General features: G+C 41.5%; 1 protein-coding gene across 1 annotated transcript in view; it reads left to right on the forward strand.

The window, feature by feature from the left end:
- The window catches only part of Rcbtb1 (RCC1 and BTB domain containing protein 1), a 36473-nt gene extending 20706 nt beyond the window's left edge, over window positions 1-15767 (forward strand). The window contains exons 7-13 of the mRNA XM_055617152.1: window positions 866-973; window positions 1354-1496; window positions 2759-2949; window positions 4717-4843; window positions 6301-6452; window positions 6846-6976; window positions 12763-15767. Coding sequence (XP_055473127.1) covers window positions 866-973; window positions 1354-1496; window positions 2759-2949; window positions 4717-4843; window positions 6301-6452; window positions 6846-6976; window positions 12763-12903 — 993 coding nt within the window. The 3' untranslated portion in view covers window positions 12904-15767. The remainder of the gene's footprint in view (window positions 1-865; window positions 974-1353; window positions 1497-2758; window positions 2950-4716; window positions 4844-6300; window positions 6453-6845; window positions 6977-12762) is intronic.
- The last annotated feature ends 562 nt before the right edge of the window (window positions 15768-16329 follow it).

Consider the following 16329-nt stretch of genomic DNA (forward strand, 5'->3'; position numbering starts at 1 on the left):
AGGGCTCACGTGTTTACTGATGGGACATGAAATTACCTACAAAATTGTTCTTCTGCCTGTCACCCATTTACCCTTCTCTCTGTGATCTTTTAAAAATGAAAATTTAATCTCTATTTTAAAATTCTTAGATGTATTCCCTTTCTTTTGTTTTTTGTTTGTTTGTTTGCCTCTCTTTTTGAGATGGTGTCTTGCTGTGTAGTCCTTAATGGTCTGGTGCTTGATATGTTAGCCCAGGCTGGTCTTGAATTTATGGTAGTCTCCTGCCTCAAAATCCTTAGACCTGTTATTAAGGCATGTATGAATGCCTGGCTTCATTTTTTGTTTATTTTTAACCATTTTATAATCTGACTCATCTTTTCTTCTACCACTTTTCTACCTACTTATCTTCTGTCTCTGCCTATGGCATTCTGTGTGCCTTCTGCCCAGAATGCCATCATCTAATGCTGCTCAGCGTTCCCCCTTCTAAAGCCTTCCCTAACATTTCTTCTCAGAAAGAAATGTTCTTCTCACTGTTCCCACAGTGCTTGATGATCTCTATTTGTGGCTCTTACTGCCTGCTCACCGAGTGTGCACACAATCTTTGCCTGTGTTGAAACTTGGCTAAAGACTCCTTCTTAGTGCCTTTTACTGTGTAGGACATGTGGTTGGTCCTTCTAGTCATTAATGACCCTCATCTTCCTCATTTGTGAAGTTACAAATGGGAATAGATTGTAACTTCAGTCATCTTCACCTTCAGAACTTCTGAGTTCTGTTTGTAGGATCACATAGTATACAGTACAGATTTTGGGGTATCTGATTTGTGTGGGACAGAACTTATCTTCCCATTGGCAGTTTCTATAGCTTGTCCTCTCTTCTCTCCACTCAGGTGTATGGCTGGGGCTACAACGGCAATGGACAGCTGGGCTTGGGAAACAATGGCAACCAGTTGACCCCAGTGAGAGTGGCAGCTCTGCACAGTGTGTGTGTGAACCAGGTACACATTGCATTTTCTTGCCAGCCCCACCCACCTTCCCTGCTCTGATGGCAGATGTACTAGAGGTTAATTCTTTTGTCATTCAGTTCTGGCAACTCTTCGTGCCTTTCCCTTTCACATTTAATGTTTAAGCCTTCCTGTTTTCCTGTGAGGAAAGGGAAGCCCATGGTATTGGCCATGCTCTTCTTCACAAGGTAAAGAAGTTGATGAAGTCTAGTGGTCAAAGGGTGGGCTTCCCTGATGATTCTGACTATTCCAGCAAACGCCAGTGCACAGGTGCAGCTGACCTGGCATTCTGCAGGGCCAGGCTGTGCTCTAAGCAGTTGGTTGCCCTGTCCTGCCTGTCTTCTAGTGTGGTAACCATTTGTGTTTACTTTCAGATTGTCTGCGGCTATGCACATACATTAGCATTAACTGATGAGGGCTTGCTGTATGCCTGGGGAGCTAACACATATGGGCAGCTTGGAAATGGAAGTAAAAATAACCTGCTAAGCCCAGCACAAATCATGGTGGAAAAAGAAAGGTAAATAGGCCACACCATGTTTTGGAGACTGTGTGTGTGGCCTTGGGGCCGTGGCAGGGCTTTGGTATTTGGCTTGTGACTCTTGATTATAACATTCTTGTTTTGATCAAAATTGTTTGTGAATCAGAATGAACATGTGTGACCTTGCCCTGTCTCCTGAGGCACCCACCTGTGATGGGTAGGAAGTAAGGCATCTTTGAAAGGCTACTGGGATAGATACTTAATATCTGTTAATCAAACTGAGGTTTTGACACAGTGAGTTTGTTTGGGACCCTGCCATAGGAGCACTGTGAGAAATGACGAAGGCCTGGCTTGGTGTTTTGGTTTGGAAATCTAATGAAGGTGCTAAACCCTGGGTAGAGATGAGTAAGGGGATGTCTCTGTAAGGAAATGCTGTGTTGAAGATATGAGGGGTGTGGTGGAAAGGAGAGAGACAGTGCTTGTAAGTACCTGAGCTTGATCTTAAAAAGCCAGTGGTGCTGTGTACGTGTAACCCCAGCACTGAGAAGGTGGAGACAGTTCGGCGCCTGGGGCTCAGCCTGCCCTGTGTGCCAGGGAGAGACCCTCTCTCAATGAAAAGCTTCACAGCATCTGGAACTGACACCTGAGGTTGTCTTCTGCCCTCGACACACATGTGCACTCCATCCTCACCCTCACACACCAAATAAGTTTTTGAAAGATTATTTTTAAAATTTTAATGTATATGTATGAGAGTTTTTGCTGTATGTATGTGTATGCCCCACGTGTGTGTGTCTGTTATCTGTGGAATTCGAAGAGTGTTCTGGATCTTCAAGAACTGGAATTGCAGATGGTTGTGAACCAACATGTTGTTGTTGTAACCCAAACAAAAAGTGTTCTTAAGCTCTGAGCCATCTCTTCAGCCCCAGTATTTTTTGTTCATTTGCTGTTAATAATCCCAGAACAGTGAAGACATTATGTCATTGTCCACCATCCTCGCTGATGTTAATTTCTGGTCTCTTCCCAAGTTTGCCTCAACGGTATTATTATTTATCTATTCCTTCTTCAAGATGAACTTAGGTGAGAAGTGAGGCCCTCAGAGAGAGACAGAGAGGGGAGGTATGTGTTGAGGGCTGACATATGTTTTTTTCCTGACATGGTTCTTTAGGCAGGATTTGTTGCTTATATCACTGCCCTTTGACTAATATATGAGCTGTTCAAATGTGAACTTCTCAGTTATTTTGTGGGGTGTGCTGGACACTAATGAACAAGGAGGTAAATGAATTTTTCTTTAAATTGTTCAGGGTCGTAGAGATTGCGGCGTGTCACTCCACTCACACATCTGCTGCGAAGACCCAGGGCGGGCATGTGTACATGTGGGGCCAGTGCCGGGGCCAGTCGGTGATCCTCCCTCACCTCACCCACTTTTCCTGCACTGACGACGTGTTTGCCTGCTTTGGCACCCCTGCTGTCTCATGGCGCCTCCTGTCTGTGGGTAAGTCACCTATGCCTGCCTCCACCCAGGGTAACCAGATCCCATTCCTACATATCGGGCTTTTGTGAGCTGTTTGAGTTCTAGGGTGTTTTTTGTATGCTAGTGTTAATGCTTTTCCTGAATAATAATCAGATTTAGTCATAAGTCATGAAACACTTCCATGGGATTATTTTTTCCTCCCTAAGTACTTCTATTTTAGTTGGGTTCATATTTAATAACAAATTAACCAATGTAGTCTAGTGGCATTTAGTTCTGTCATAATGCTTTGCACCCACTTTGCACCATATTAAGCTCCAAGTGTCTTTATTACTTCAAAAGACAGCCCCACCTCACTGACCAGCCCCCCCCCACCTTCATCCCTTTTTTTGTGAAGAAAAGAGGATGTTTAGGAAGAATTAAGATGCTACTGAACTTAAGGAAAAATGAGCTTTTTTAAAAAAATTTATTTTACCAGCTCAGTATAATTTGATGTATATTTGCAATAAATACAATGACAAAAGAACAAAACATTTGTTTCAGTGAGTGGAACCATTTTATTGTAATCATGTTTATGTTAAGCACACAGAGCCAAATAGGTCAGTACAACATAGCTTGAGATTTCCATTACTCCTCCAGCTGTCCTAATTATGAAAGGCCTCCCCAGGTTCTTGTATCTTAAATGTCTTTTTCAGAACAGTATTTAATACTGTTTGGAGGGGGCAAAACTAGCCACTGACCTTATCTCATGAATGGCTTCTTTGCTTCCAGCCACTAGAAGTCAGAAGGGTTGTACTAGTCATCATAGACAAAGGGAAAAGTTCGTTTCCGTTCTATGTTGACATACTGAGGCGCCCATAAAAACCTTTGTTTTGTGTAAGTGCTTAGCCACCCTTCATATCCTGGGACAATGACCACCTTAGTCATTCCCTTTCTTTTTTCTGTGTGCTCTAGTCTAAGGGATGAATGGAGACTGGTCCTCAATATAAGTCCCTACTTTTTCAAAGCCAGCTATGCAATCTTTCTTCTCAGCCCAGGGCAGTGGAGAGGCATCTGCTTTGGCTCAGTACCCAGCCTTTGGGTAGACCTTTTTAAATGTCATTTGTTATTTTTGTTCCTCCATACATACAAAGTTCGGATGGATTTGTACTGGATCTTTGACTTCCTTCACAGTAACACCATGCTCCTTAGGTACACTCATCACAGCAGCTCATGCAGTCCTTACAGGGAAAGCTGGCTGTTTCTAGATTGCTTTACCATTAACTTTCAGGTCTAAACACAATGTTTAGATTACATATAGCTAAAAAGTTTCTCTGCTTAAGAACTGCTTTGCATGGTAAGATGTTCTGGGGTTTTTTTTGTTTTTTTTTTTTTTTTTTTTTAACCTTGTTTTGAACATCCAACCCTGAAACTAACTACCCAAATCAGAGCCAAAATGTTCTCATTGTTTTGGTCAAGGGAAGTTGGTAAGCAGTTTGTCCCAGAAGAGAAACTGCTCAGATCATGAGAGGTCTGTCGTATCTCATACAACTGCAGACTACCTGTGAGGTTTATTTTCCGTGCATATTTTCATGTTTAATTACACATGAAGACTGTTATCTGACTTTTCCTGATATTCATTTTGTTTTTTGTTGTTAGTTTATAGATGAATTACGTTAATGCTGTGAAGTTGATTTGTCAGCTTAGACATAAGCTTTCTTGACCAGAAATAGAGTGGAATTATATACCATAATTATCTTTCTGAAGTCATTTATGCCTGAGCTTTGTGTTAACTGTGTCTGTTGCCTTCAGAGCACGAAGACTTTTTAACAGTTGCACAGTCACTGAAGAAAGAATTTGATAGTCCAGAAACTGCTGATCTGAAGTTTCGAATTGATGGGAAATATATTCATGTCCATAAAGCTGTTTTGAAAATCAGGTATTTTTGCATAAGTTTAGAGCAACATTTTTTTCTGTTTCTGCTTGTTTGCTACAATACAAAATAGTCACTAAGAAGAAATAGCTATGGCAGTACACAGAAGTATGACGTCAATTTTTGGCAGATAGTTATCAAATCCACTTGTTATCTAAGAGTATTTTGACTTGTGTTCAAGCAAATTTTAGGGAGTGGGAGAGTATAAGTATTTATGTTGTTTTTTTTTCCTCTTATTTGGTTTTCTGTAATACTAGAAATTATAGCCAGTACTTGTGCACACTAGGCAAGTACCCCTAGGTACTGGGCTAGGGAGATAGCTTGGTAGTACAGCACTTATCTAGCATGATGCCTGGGTTTGATTCCACAACAGTAAGAATAAATCAATTAATAAATGATAAACAGCTTTTGTAGATACTTTTTACATTTAAATATCAATAAATGTCAGTATTCCTCTTCTATTAACGATTACTTTTTCTCCAAACAGAAAACTCTTGTAATTAGGAATGCAAACTAAAGAAGAGTTGCCAACTAAAGCAAAGTTGTTTAACTAGAACAAGTGGCAGGCATTCCTGAATAAATGTGCAGGGACTGAACATTAATTAGTAATGGTTAAATGATTGTTTACTTAGATTGCCACCTCAGAGAAAACACATAGAACTCAAACCATTGAACTGACCGTTTATGTCTTCATGGGTATTCGGTTAAAAATCTTGTTTGTGGATGGAAGTGCAGCTCAATTGGTAGAGCGTTCACCCACCTTGCAAGAGGCCCTAGATCCTTTGCACTGCAGAAATTGGAGCATCCCAGCATTTTGTGGGTAGAAGCAGCAGAATAATAAATTTTAAGACAACTGCAAAGCCATATGTCATTAATTACTTGGAACAATAACTGTATGAACCACAGAAGCAGATGAAAAACAATTAGACATGTTTTGCCTATGACTCTTGTCAACTCAGTGTGTGTGTATCTTTATTATATAGCTATTCTAACCTATTCATTATGCCTTGCTTAGAAATATTGTTTAGTATCTCAAGAGTAATTACCCTGAAACCATGATTTTTAGAACTCTGAATAGATATTATGTATCGCTGTACCTTATCTCACTCTGCCACTAGGCTACATCCCAGCCCCCACTGTGTTGTTTAAAATGCATTTCTGTGTATGTAAAACCAAAAGCAAATGTTCCAAACACATGCTTAGAACGGAGGACTGCTGGAGGCAGAGTTATTGGCCTACTGGATGCTTCCGGGCTGTCTAGCTAATTGATACTGTTCAATGGTGGTATCAAGATAAACCTGATTTTTATCTGCAGTGATCATAAAAGTCCATGCATAGCAAATACTTTTGGTGCTGTTGTGTAGTGATCACCGTTTGTGGCAGCACAGGAAGTAAAAGGTCCCTCTAATATCTGTTTATCTTATCTCAGCCCTTGCATTAAGTTGTTTTGGTTTTTGTTGTAGGTGTGAGCACTTTCGGTCCATGTTTCAGTCCTATTGGAATGAGGACATGAAGGAGGTGATCGAGATAGACCAGTTTTCTTACCCGGTGTACCGTGCTTTTCTCCAGTACCTCTACACAGACACCGTGGATCTGCCACCTCAGGATGCCATAGGTAGTGCCTTCGCACCGGCCAAGCTGTGTGCCATGCCTCTCTCTTGTTCTTAGAGCAGTAACTAATAGTAGTTTACAGGTATATTGACTTATATATACTTAAAAATATCACTTCAAGTAAACACCTCTAAGATGGTACTATGTTTAAAATTATGGGCATAGTTTATAAATTTATTTTTAGTACGAAAGCATAAGTTTCTAATGCATTTAGCCTTTTAGAAACAAAATAAGGAAGATAATTTTTTTTTACTTTTTTACTATGGAAAAAATTATATAAAGTAAATATTGGACAGGTATAGTTTTTAGGTGTGAGATTTACTCAGATTCAGAATAGTGAAGCTGTTATCAGTTAGTGTACAGACTTTGAGCTGCTCAGATCTTTCCTGCCTTTTAGGCCTTCTGGACTTGGCGACGTCGTACTGTGAAAACAGACTGAAGAGGCTTTGTCAGCACATCATCAAGCGAGGAATTACTGTGGAGAACGCTTTTTCCTTGTTCTCTGCTGCAGTCAGATATGACGCAGAGGTAACACAGAAGTGTCCCAGCTCCCTCACTGTCAGCCCACTTCCTCTCTCCTGTGACACAAGGAGCATGGCTACCTTCACCTCCTTTAGTGACTCAGTGACGAGCCTCTGATGAAATCTGCTCTGTTTCTTTACATCTCTGTTCAAAGTTCAGGATCAGTGTTTTTCTGCTTCTGCTTTTAACTAATTGGCTGAAGACTGCATAGTGGGAGTATAAAGTGCTGGGCGCTGCTGGGCTGACAGGCAGCATGCTTTACTTCCAGTCTTCGGGGATCAGTGTGTCTATCTTCAGACCCACTTTGCTGAGTCCACCCTGTCAGAAGCCCAGGGTGCCGCGGGCTTTCCATCTGTGGGTCTGGGATTCTATCACAGTCATGTAGCTCAATCATTCCTCTGTGAAGAATTTACTGTGTACTACCACTTTTTTTAATTTAGTGTGTGTGCATTCATGCCTGTATGTGTTCGTGCATGCTTGCATGTGCGTGTATACATGTCTGGAGACGAGAGGACATCTCTAGGGAGTCATTTCTCTTCTTCCACCTTTAAAGAGACTCCAAGGATTACAGACAGTTGTTAGGCTTATACAGCAAGTGTCCCTACCCACTGAGCCATCTCAGTCCCCACTGTGATTGTTTTATATTTAGTTGGGTTCCAAATCTGGGACTCTAAGATTTTTGGATTCCTTGAGTGGCGTTCACGAGTATGTATGCCATTGAACTTTCCTCAAGTTAGGCAGAGCCCCAGGTTGTAGACTCCTTATGAGCAGAAGCTGCCCGACTCACTGTGTGCTGCAGCGCCCAGCACAAATGCTGAACCAAGGCAGAGATGCTGCAGTAGACATAGCTAATGAACTCATAGCCGACCTGGTTAGTTTTACAGAATCGTGAAAAATAAAAGGTTCAAAATGGCTGGCTTTGCCATGTGTACCAGGAGCCTGTCTTTGACAAGGCTGAGTCTCTGATAACTGGAATGTACAAAAAGTGCATATTGTGGCTCTTAGGGTGTAACAGAGGACAGACTTCCTGTCACACTAGGGATTGAGCTGACCATGATGTCTTTTATTTTCAAACTGTATCCTGTGTCTGTTTGAAGTTCTTTTGTGGTAATAAATATTCACACGGTCAAGTGTAGCTGACTTGGGAGTCTGACAACAAATGGAAAGATGGCTAGAGTGACTTGTATCTCTTGGAAAGGGAGGTTTGTTTCCTCTACTTCCTGCACCACCATGAGCCTGTCTGTGAGAAAGGCTTCATTTCCACACAGCAGTATAAATTTAAGTTGGGTTGATGTCTTTTCTCTCCATTTGGGGGTCAACTCTAGACTTCTCGTACCTCTCCACACTGTTCCATGTTCTGTGCTCAATCCTGTTGATTTACAGAACAACCTGAATAAACCAGCAGCTTAGATCCTGTTACTGGAAATTTGTTCCCCACTTTTCACCTAAAATCTACCTTTAAAAGTTTACAGGAAGGGTCTGGGCACACATCTTTAATTGGAGTAGTTAGGGCACAGAGACGGAGGAGGGTCTCAGGGAACTTGAGGCAGCCCGCTTAGTGAGTTGCAGTCTAGCTAGGGCTACACAGCAAGACCCTGTCTAAAAAAAAAAGAAAAACAAGCTTTCAGGAAGAACTCAGTGCCGCTGTGCCTGGCAGCAGCCCATGTCACTTAAGTACAAATGCATTAAGAACTGTTCCTATAGGGAGTCTGCAAATGAACGTGATCACCTGGAGCTTGTCACCATGTGGACAAGCCAGTACTCAAAAGCACAGGCTACACTGAGTAATTGGATATGTTTGAAACACCAAAAGTACATATTGAATTCAATGAACAAATATGTTGGAAGCACTTCAGTAAAAAGGAACACTTTTGTAAAAGTATTCAAAATAACAAACCTTAAATTCCACAAATATGACACATTTAATGTGGAAATAGAGTAGAATCATTATAACTTCTTAGGTTTTGATACTGAGCTCTATTATCAATGAGTATATGTTTATATTTTATTTCCTTAATACCTTAGAATGTTTTAAGTGAACATAGTATTGAGTGTTCAACTCAAACCCATGTTATTAGTTGATCGGAAGTAACTGAATTGGTAATTAACTACAAGAACTAATTTTGGAAGCCCAGCTTCGGGGTAGCAGATACTGTTGGGACATGGCTGTTGTCAGAAAGGTAAAGGTGGGCTGCTGCTCAGTTAATGCCTGCTCTGGAGCAGCAACTGACCCATCCATGCTCCTGCCCTCTGAAGTTAATGAACTGAAGAAGCACAGCTTAGTAGCTATACCTTCCAAAGCAAGGCTATGGGGAATGTCTTGAGAATGCATACCATCAGACTTGGTACATTTTACAGAGCTCTTCACTGTTCTCCAGCACACAGCAGGGAGGAACTAGAGCTCTGCCTCAGCATAGCAGGGGGAACTCTTGAGGGGACTCAGGAATTTCAGGAGCCTGTTTTGCATGTGAACGTTGGAAAGCTTAATACCAGAGCTAAATGGTCAGCATTTTTATTGTTTTGTTGTATTGGAGAGGGCTAAATTAAGTTTTCCTTGGCCAGTGAGCCTCAAGATTCTTCGGGTAGCAAGAGAAAGCACCCTTGTTTTTTCCTACATAACACATTTAAACATATTCTGAAAAACAACAGTGGAGATCATAATGGTAGGGAATATTTTGTACTTGGTACACTAAGGTGAACTATAGAGTTTTTGGATTTGACCAAGCTTGGTTGGTGATCTTTGCCATCTGGACTATGTCTCACTAGTGAGAGTTAACACTGAAAAGCTTGGTTCCCTGGCTGAGTGATCTTCTGAAGAAGGGAGTAGCACTAAACTCCCAGCACTGTGGAAGTTGTGGACTGGATTAGAAAACTAGGGAATGCTGTTTTAGCATATTGACCCAGAATGGTAGAGCCCAGTATTTTAAGAAAATTTTTAGGCTGGGTAGCAAAGGCAGTTCAGGGCCAAAGAAAAAGGAAATTGGTAGAAAGGGAAAACAATGTTGTTTTCAAATTACATAATGATTAGAAAAATTTCAACATAGAAGATTTGGAACGAGAACCTGTGTGAGATAGCTCAGTGAGGGGTAGAGTTGCCTGCCATCAAGCCTGACGGGCTCCTGCTCAGTTGGAACCCATACATGTAAAGGAAACCAACTCCCACAAGCTGTCCTGTGAACTCCATGCTTGTACACAAATACAAATGCGTTTTTAAAAATAGCCTTTAACATTTTTCCTCCCTGCTAATTACAATAAATCTGACACTAGATTTGCCCCAGATCAACTTTGTAAATTTCTCCACAGATTTGTAAATTTTAGTTTCTCCTATAAAGACTTCTCAATTTTATACCTTCTCCTCCTTCCTGTTTTTGAAGCTTAAGATTCCTTAGCTCTATTATGTTTGAACTTTTTTCATCTGCTGATGAAATCATCCTTCATCTACTTTGATGTTATTGTGAACTTTTTTTTAACCTACTGGTAAAATGGTCCTGTTTGGAATTTTTTATATTTGAAGGTTAGCAGCTCTGTGATGGCTGGCCTCTCTCTGTACACAGATTGTGTTTTCTTGTCATTTCTTGCAAATGAACATGCCCTGTACATACTTAGAAGGTCTTAGAAGGTGAGGTTGGCCTTATGACATCACAAACAAACTAATTCATGCATCCAGGGTTGATGAGATGGCTCAATGGGCTGAGGAGCCAAGCCTGACAACCTGCATTCCATCCTTGGGACTCACGTGGTAGAAAGAGGGAAGCAACTCCTAGACATTGTTCTCTGACTCACTTGCAGACCCCAAACAGAGTAATTAAAATAGAAATAAAAGAGCAGCTGAGCAGTGGTGGCATGTGCCTTTAATCCCAGCACTCCCTGAAAGGGAGAGACAAGCAGCTTTCTGTGAATTTGAGGCCAGCCTGGTCTACAGAGCTAGGTTCCTGGCAGCCGGAGTTACATAGAGAAACACTGTCTCAAAAAACAAACAACAAACAAAAAAGCATGGATCTAGTTAGGTGTGGTATACTATAATTCCCCTAAATTGAGGAGGATGAGGCAGAATTTTGAGTTTTATTAGAGTCAGCCTGGGTTACATACCGAGACCTTGTCCTTTTTATTTTTTTTTAACTTATATACTTGTTTATTACTATTTCTTCGCTTTGTATCCCCGCTGCAGCCCCCTCCCTTGTCTCTTCCCAGTCCCATCAACCCTCCCTCTTCTTCCTTATGCCTTTTCCCTAGTCCCTGATAGGGGAGGACCTCCTCCCCTTCTATCTGACCCTAGCCTATCAGGTCTCATCAAGGCTGGCTGCATCATCTTCCTCTTTGGCCCTGCAAGGCTGCACCCCGCCCCCGCCCCCCCAGGGGTGTGTGATCAAAGAGCCAACCACTGAGTTCATATCAGAGACAATCCCTGTAGCCCTTACTAGGGAATCCTCTTGGAAACTGAACAGCCAGTGGGCTTCCTTTGAACAGGGGGTCTAGGTCCTGTCCATGCACGGTCCTTGCTTGGAATATCAGTCCCTGCAGGATGCCTTGGGACTAGGTATTTTGGCTCTGTTGTTCTCCTGTGCAGTTCCTGTCCCCTCCAGGTCTTTCTATCTCCTTGTTCTTCCATAAGGATTCCAGCACTCTTGTCTTTACTGTTACTTTTAAACTATGCAATTTTTAAAAAGCTCCCCCCCCCAAAAAAAAAAAAAACAACCCTGGATCAGGATTGTGCTAATATTGAAAATATACTTTAATTAATTGTATGGAAAATAAAACTTTTCATTGGCTGGCTGAGGCAACTTAGTTTCTCTTTTAGTGGTTATTCATTTGTGTGACTTTTCTTAAACTAGGATGTTTTTTTTTTTTTTTTTCATTCTGGGACAGAGAATCCTACATTAAGGACACAGAGGTATTCATACGAGTCTGCTTCAGTACAGAAAAGGGAACTCTGGTTCCGTGCTCTGCTTGCATTGGGTCTTCTCTGCGCTGTAGAATTCACACCTCAACTAGAAACAGGGAGTCAAGACCCTTCAGCTTAAAGGTTGTAGAGTGCCTTATAACTTGCCACCTGGCCAGTCTACCACAAAGGAAAAAAGGAAAAGCTTTTATTTACTGTTGTTTGCTTTACTACATTGGAGTACTCTCTACATACCAATTTAAGTTCTATGTTTATGTTTGTGCTTCTGACTTACAAGATGTTACTAGGGCTGTCAGGGTGAATAGATGTGGTAAAGGGCACCATTTCTGTATGATGTTTCACTGCTTAATGCTGGTAGTTGAGAACTCTGATCTGTCTAGGGTTGACCAGGAGCTTATTAAAAGCATGCTTCAAGATGCAGATTATTTGGGGCTTTAAAAAGGAAGTCATTATTATTAAGACACCTTGAAAGTCATGTTTGGAGGATTTTTTTTTAAATATTATTTCAGATAAGCCACAGATTTTCATCTGTTTCCAGCTGCCTTCTATTCTTTAATCTACATCATCATTCTTTTCTGGCTTCTTATATGCAACAAAACATGTATGGACTAAAGTGACATTGGGCTTTGCACATTGTCTCAAGATCCTTGCGGTATGAGGCAGCTATGGGCCGTGTCACACGTGTCACACTTGAGTTAGGGAAGCCTTGTGTTTGCTCTGCGAGCTGGTTTTCTCGTAAAAAATGTGGCCATCTTGCCTACCTGGTTTGAGGTATCTGGTCTCAAATATCTCTTCTGGGAAGGGTGAGATTTGGGAGGGATTTGTAGGGATATAGTTCACAGTTAATAAACAAAGGCCTCTTCCTGTTCTTGTTTTTGTTGTGTGTGTCCAGGATTTAGAAGAATTCTGCTTTAAGTTTTGCATCAATCATTTGACAGAAGTTACCCAGACTGCGGCGTTCTGGCAAATGGATGGCCCCCTGCTAAAGGAGTTCATTGCTAAAGCCAGTAAATGCGGAGCTTTTAAGAACTGAAGCCAAGCTGCTGGGCTAGGTGTGAGTGCACGGGGCACTGTGGGGGATGTGACTCTGCAGGTAAAAGCAACCCCACACCAGAGGCAGTGCTCTGTAGGAATATATGAAGGACATTTGCTTCTCATGAGCCTGTTTTTCACAACTCTTGTTTCTGGAGATGTATATTTTAAATGTGATTTTCTAACATTTGGCTGAACTATGGGGAGGGATGAAAATTTAGTTGTTTTGGCTCTTTTAATTTTGATATAGAACTTGTGAACTTGGATTAAGGAGGTTGGTAAATATCCTGGAGCCTTTGGCCACAAACCTTTCCACACTGCCTGTGAAGGACAGGCCCTGCCCAGTGGTCCCTGAGTGCTATTCTGTCACCACCTTCCTGTGGGGACACGAGCACTGTGGGAGGCTCCTAAGGAATATTCCTGAATACTCATCAAACCCACTTAAACAGGCAGGAACTATTAGATTTGCTCTGATGCTCTGAAGATGAAGGTGCCTAGGGCTGGAAAGATGGCTCAGCAGGTAAAGGCTCTTATCCTAAGCCTGGTGAGTTAAGCTCAGTCCCCAGGACCCACATGGTGGTAAGAGAGAGCACACTTAATAAGGTGTCCTCTGACTGCTACACATGTCCCAGCACTACAGACATGACCATAATAAAGACAAATAATAAAACATAGAAGACTTAGGTTCCTAAAGAGAAACAGCTAGAAGTACCTGTGAGAAGCTGGAGACAAAAGGAGCCTTGTGTGAGAAAGGAGAGTGGTTGAGAAATTAGTCTCCACTGATGACCCAGCAGTGTTCCAGTAGGGCTGCATTCGAGACAGCACGGCACACTACCTTCCACCTGTCCCTGTAGTCACTCAGAACACACTCTGCACATCTGCTCCTTTCTGACATGATGTGGTTAAAACCATCCTTCTTACAGGACCCCATAGAGTGTTCTCTTTTGTTGGGGGTGGGTGGGATCTGGACCAAATTCCATCAAAACATAATTGGAGCCACCTTTCCAGTTTCAGTGTTTTTCTTTCTTTAATTGTGTTAGGAATACTTTTTGGTGTACTTTAGCCTTGAGATAGGGTTTCCAAGTCACAGTTTTGTGAAGAGTTCATTTTTTTAAGACTTTGTATCAGGGCAGAGTGGTGAGTGAGGCTCCAGTGATAGGAGTCGTTGACAGACAGAATACAAACCTAGCAGTCAAAGCCCCGGCTTCTTGATCATGTGACAAGTGTTACCTGGGACACTGGGAAATGAGAACTGGCTCACTGGACACTGGAAGTGAGAGTTTTCCTGGCTGGGGTAAAGAGTGGACATTAATTTGATCTGCTGTAATAGGCCGTCTGCATAGCCACAGTCCTGTAGACTTAGGGTCTCAAAGCAGTAACTTCAGTATGTTTACTGTTGCTCTTACTTGAAAAACCTCTCCAGAGAAAAGCACAAATTACAGCTTCAAATCCATATCCATAGATAGTTCATCTAAACAAAAAGCTGAGTTCCAGTTACAACTGAAGACACACTTTAATCTTACTGAATAGAGGGAGGGAGGGAGTGTGAGTGTGTGTGTGTGTGTGTGTGTGTGTGTGTGTGTGTGTGTGTGTGTGTGTGTGTGTATGGTAGTGAAAGACCAGTCCTTTAAAAAGTGTTTTGAGTATTTTTGTTAATGCAATCATTTTATTTTTCTACTTGGTTTTGTTTCTAATCATAGAGAACTAAACACTATTCTTGGAATTAATGTTTTTCTTCTGTTGTAATAATGGAAGCCAGAGAAGTCACATTTTTAAAAATAGCCCAGACTGTATTCTTTAACATACTAGAACAATATTTGATACTCGAGTATTTAGGATGCAGTCATGTAATGTTTTGAATGACATACAAATAAACAGTCTCGTAAGCGGGCATGTCTTAAAGCTGTGGTTGTTTTTCCCTTTGGAATATAGTACTACACAGTTTGAAAATGGAACTTGTTGCTTTGGTGCAACATGGATTAATTTGTGGACTTTGGTGAGAGAGAGAAAAAACAAAGTCAGCCACAAAAAGACATGTAGTATGTAGTTTAGGTCCTAAGGATAGAAAGAAAGTGGCTACCAGGAGCTGGGAGAGGAGAGAGATGTGAAATTTTCCTTTTGCAAGATGAAGAGATTTTTGGATGAGTAATAACTTTTGTCTATATTTGATGCAACTAAACAATATATTTTAAAACGGTTGAGGTAATAAATTTTGTTATATACACTGTATCACAATCTTAAAAATTAACAATGTTAGAATAAAAGTAAGATAACACTGATTGTATTACTTCTCAACTACGTCACCAATCCAAAGATCTTACTTCTGTTAAACAGAGTACACTTGAACCATCAGAGTGGAAAATGCATTTGAGTTGAGAAAACTTAAAAATGAAAAGTAGCAGCCACTATCCTTGTGAGACATATTGGTTATTAGGGGAAAGTGGAGATTGGATCAACAACCAATAATGTACTGGGATATGCTGGAAGGATCCTGCTGTTTGACGATCTGTCCCAGTCTGGGTAGCCATTCTGAACTCCACTTTGTGGTGCAGGAAGCAAGACGCCGTCTCTGCAGGGCCTCCTGCTCTCTGCCTGACTTCACCTAGAGAGTGTCTCTAGACGCTGATGCCCCTAACTACATTTGATATATGGCCTTTTGCTGGCTCTCTCCTCCCTGCGCCTGTATAATATTAGGTACTATATTTCTGTTCATAGGCTAAGAATATGCTATTTAATGTAATTCAAGCATCCTTGAAGTGCCTAGTTTCAACCAATTATGTACACCTATCCTTGGAGACTCCCACCCACTCCCCAAGGGGTATATAGCCTTTGTGCTCTGAATTAAAGTTGAACTAGCTCCCTGAAGTGGTTCCCAGGGTGTGTGATCTCTGTACAGCGATTGCCTGCCATTCCAGCCTTGCACTTCATCTTGTGACTTTGTGGGCTGGGGGGAGACAGCACCACCACCACCCCCACCACCACCACCCCGTGCAGGAGGAGAACCATAGAGATATTTGTAAAGTCTTTAATGTTAATTTTGAACAAAGGGGACTTGATGTACCATGGCATTCTTGTGGAGGGAAGAGGGCAACATTTAGAACTCAGTTCTGCTGTGTAGGCTCCTGGAGTTGAACGCCGGCCAGCAGGTATGGTGGCTAGTGCTGAACCATCTCACCAGTACATTTACATATATAATGGAACCAAATAGAGTTTACCTGAGAAAGCGACTGTTCTGAAGATGTTTTACATAGAAAAGGGAAAAACCATACAGTATTATTTTTAGCTCATCCATAAAACAGTAAATTAAACCTGGGTGATAATGAGCCTTCAAGTAGATCTTTAAAACCGAAGCATTGAATAAAGGAATATGTGTGGAAAATCCCTAACATTTCCATCCCACAGTTCCATATGCTGTGTCCTGAGCCTC

The sequence above is a fragment of the Psammomys obesus genome, unplaced genomic scaffold (assembly GCF_907164565.1).
Source record: "Psammomys obesus unplaced genomic scaffold, mPsaObe1.curated_primary_1811, whole genome shotgun sequence".
Taxonomy (NCBI): domain Eukaryota; kingdom Metazoa; phylum Chordata; class Mammalia; order Rodentia; family Muridae; genus Psammomys; species Psammomys obesus.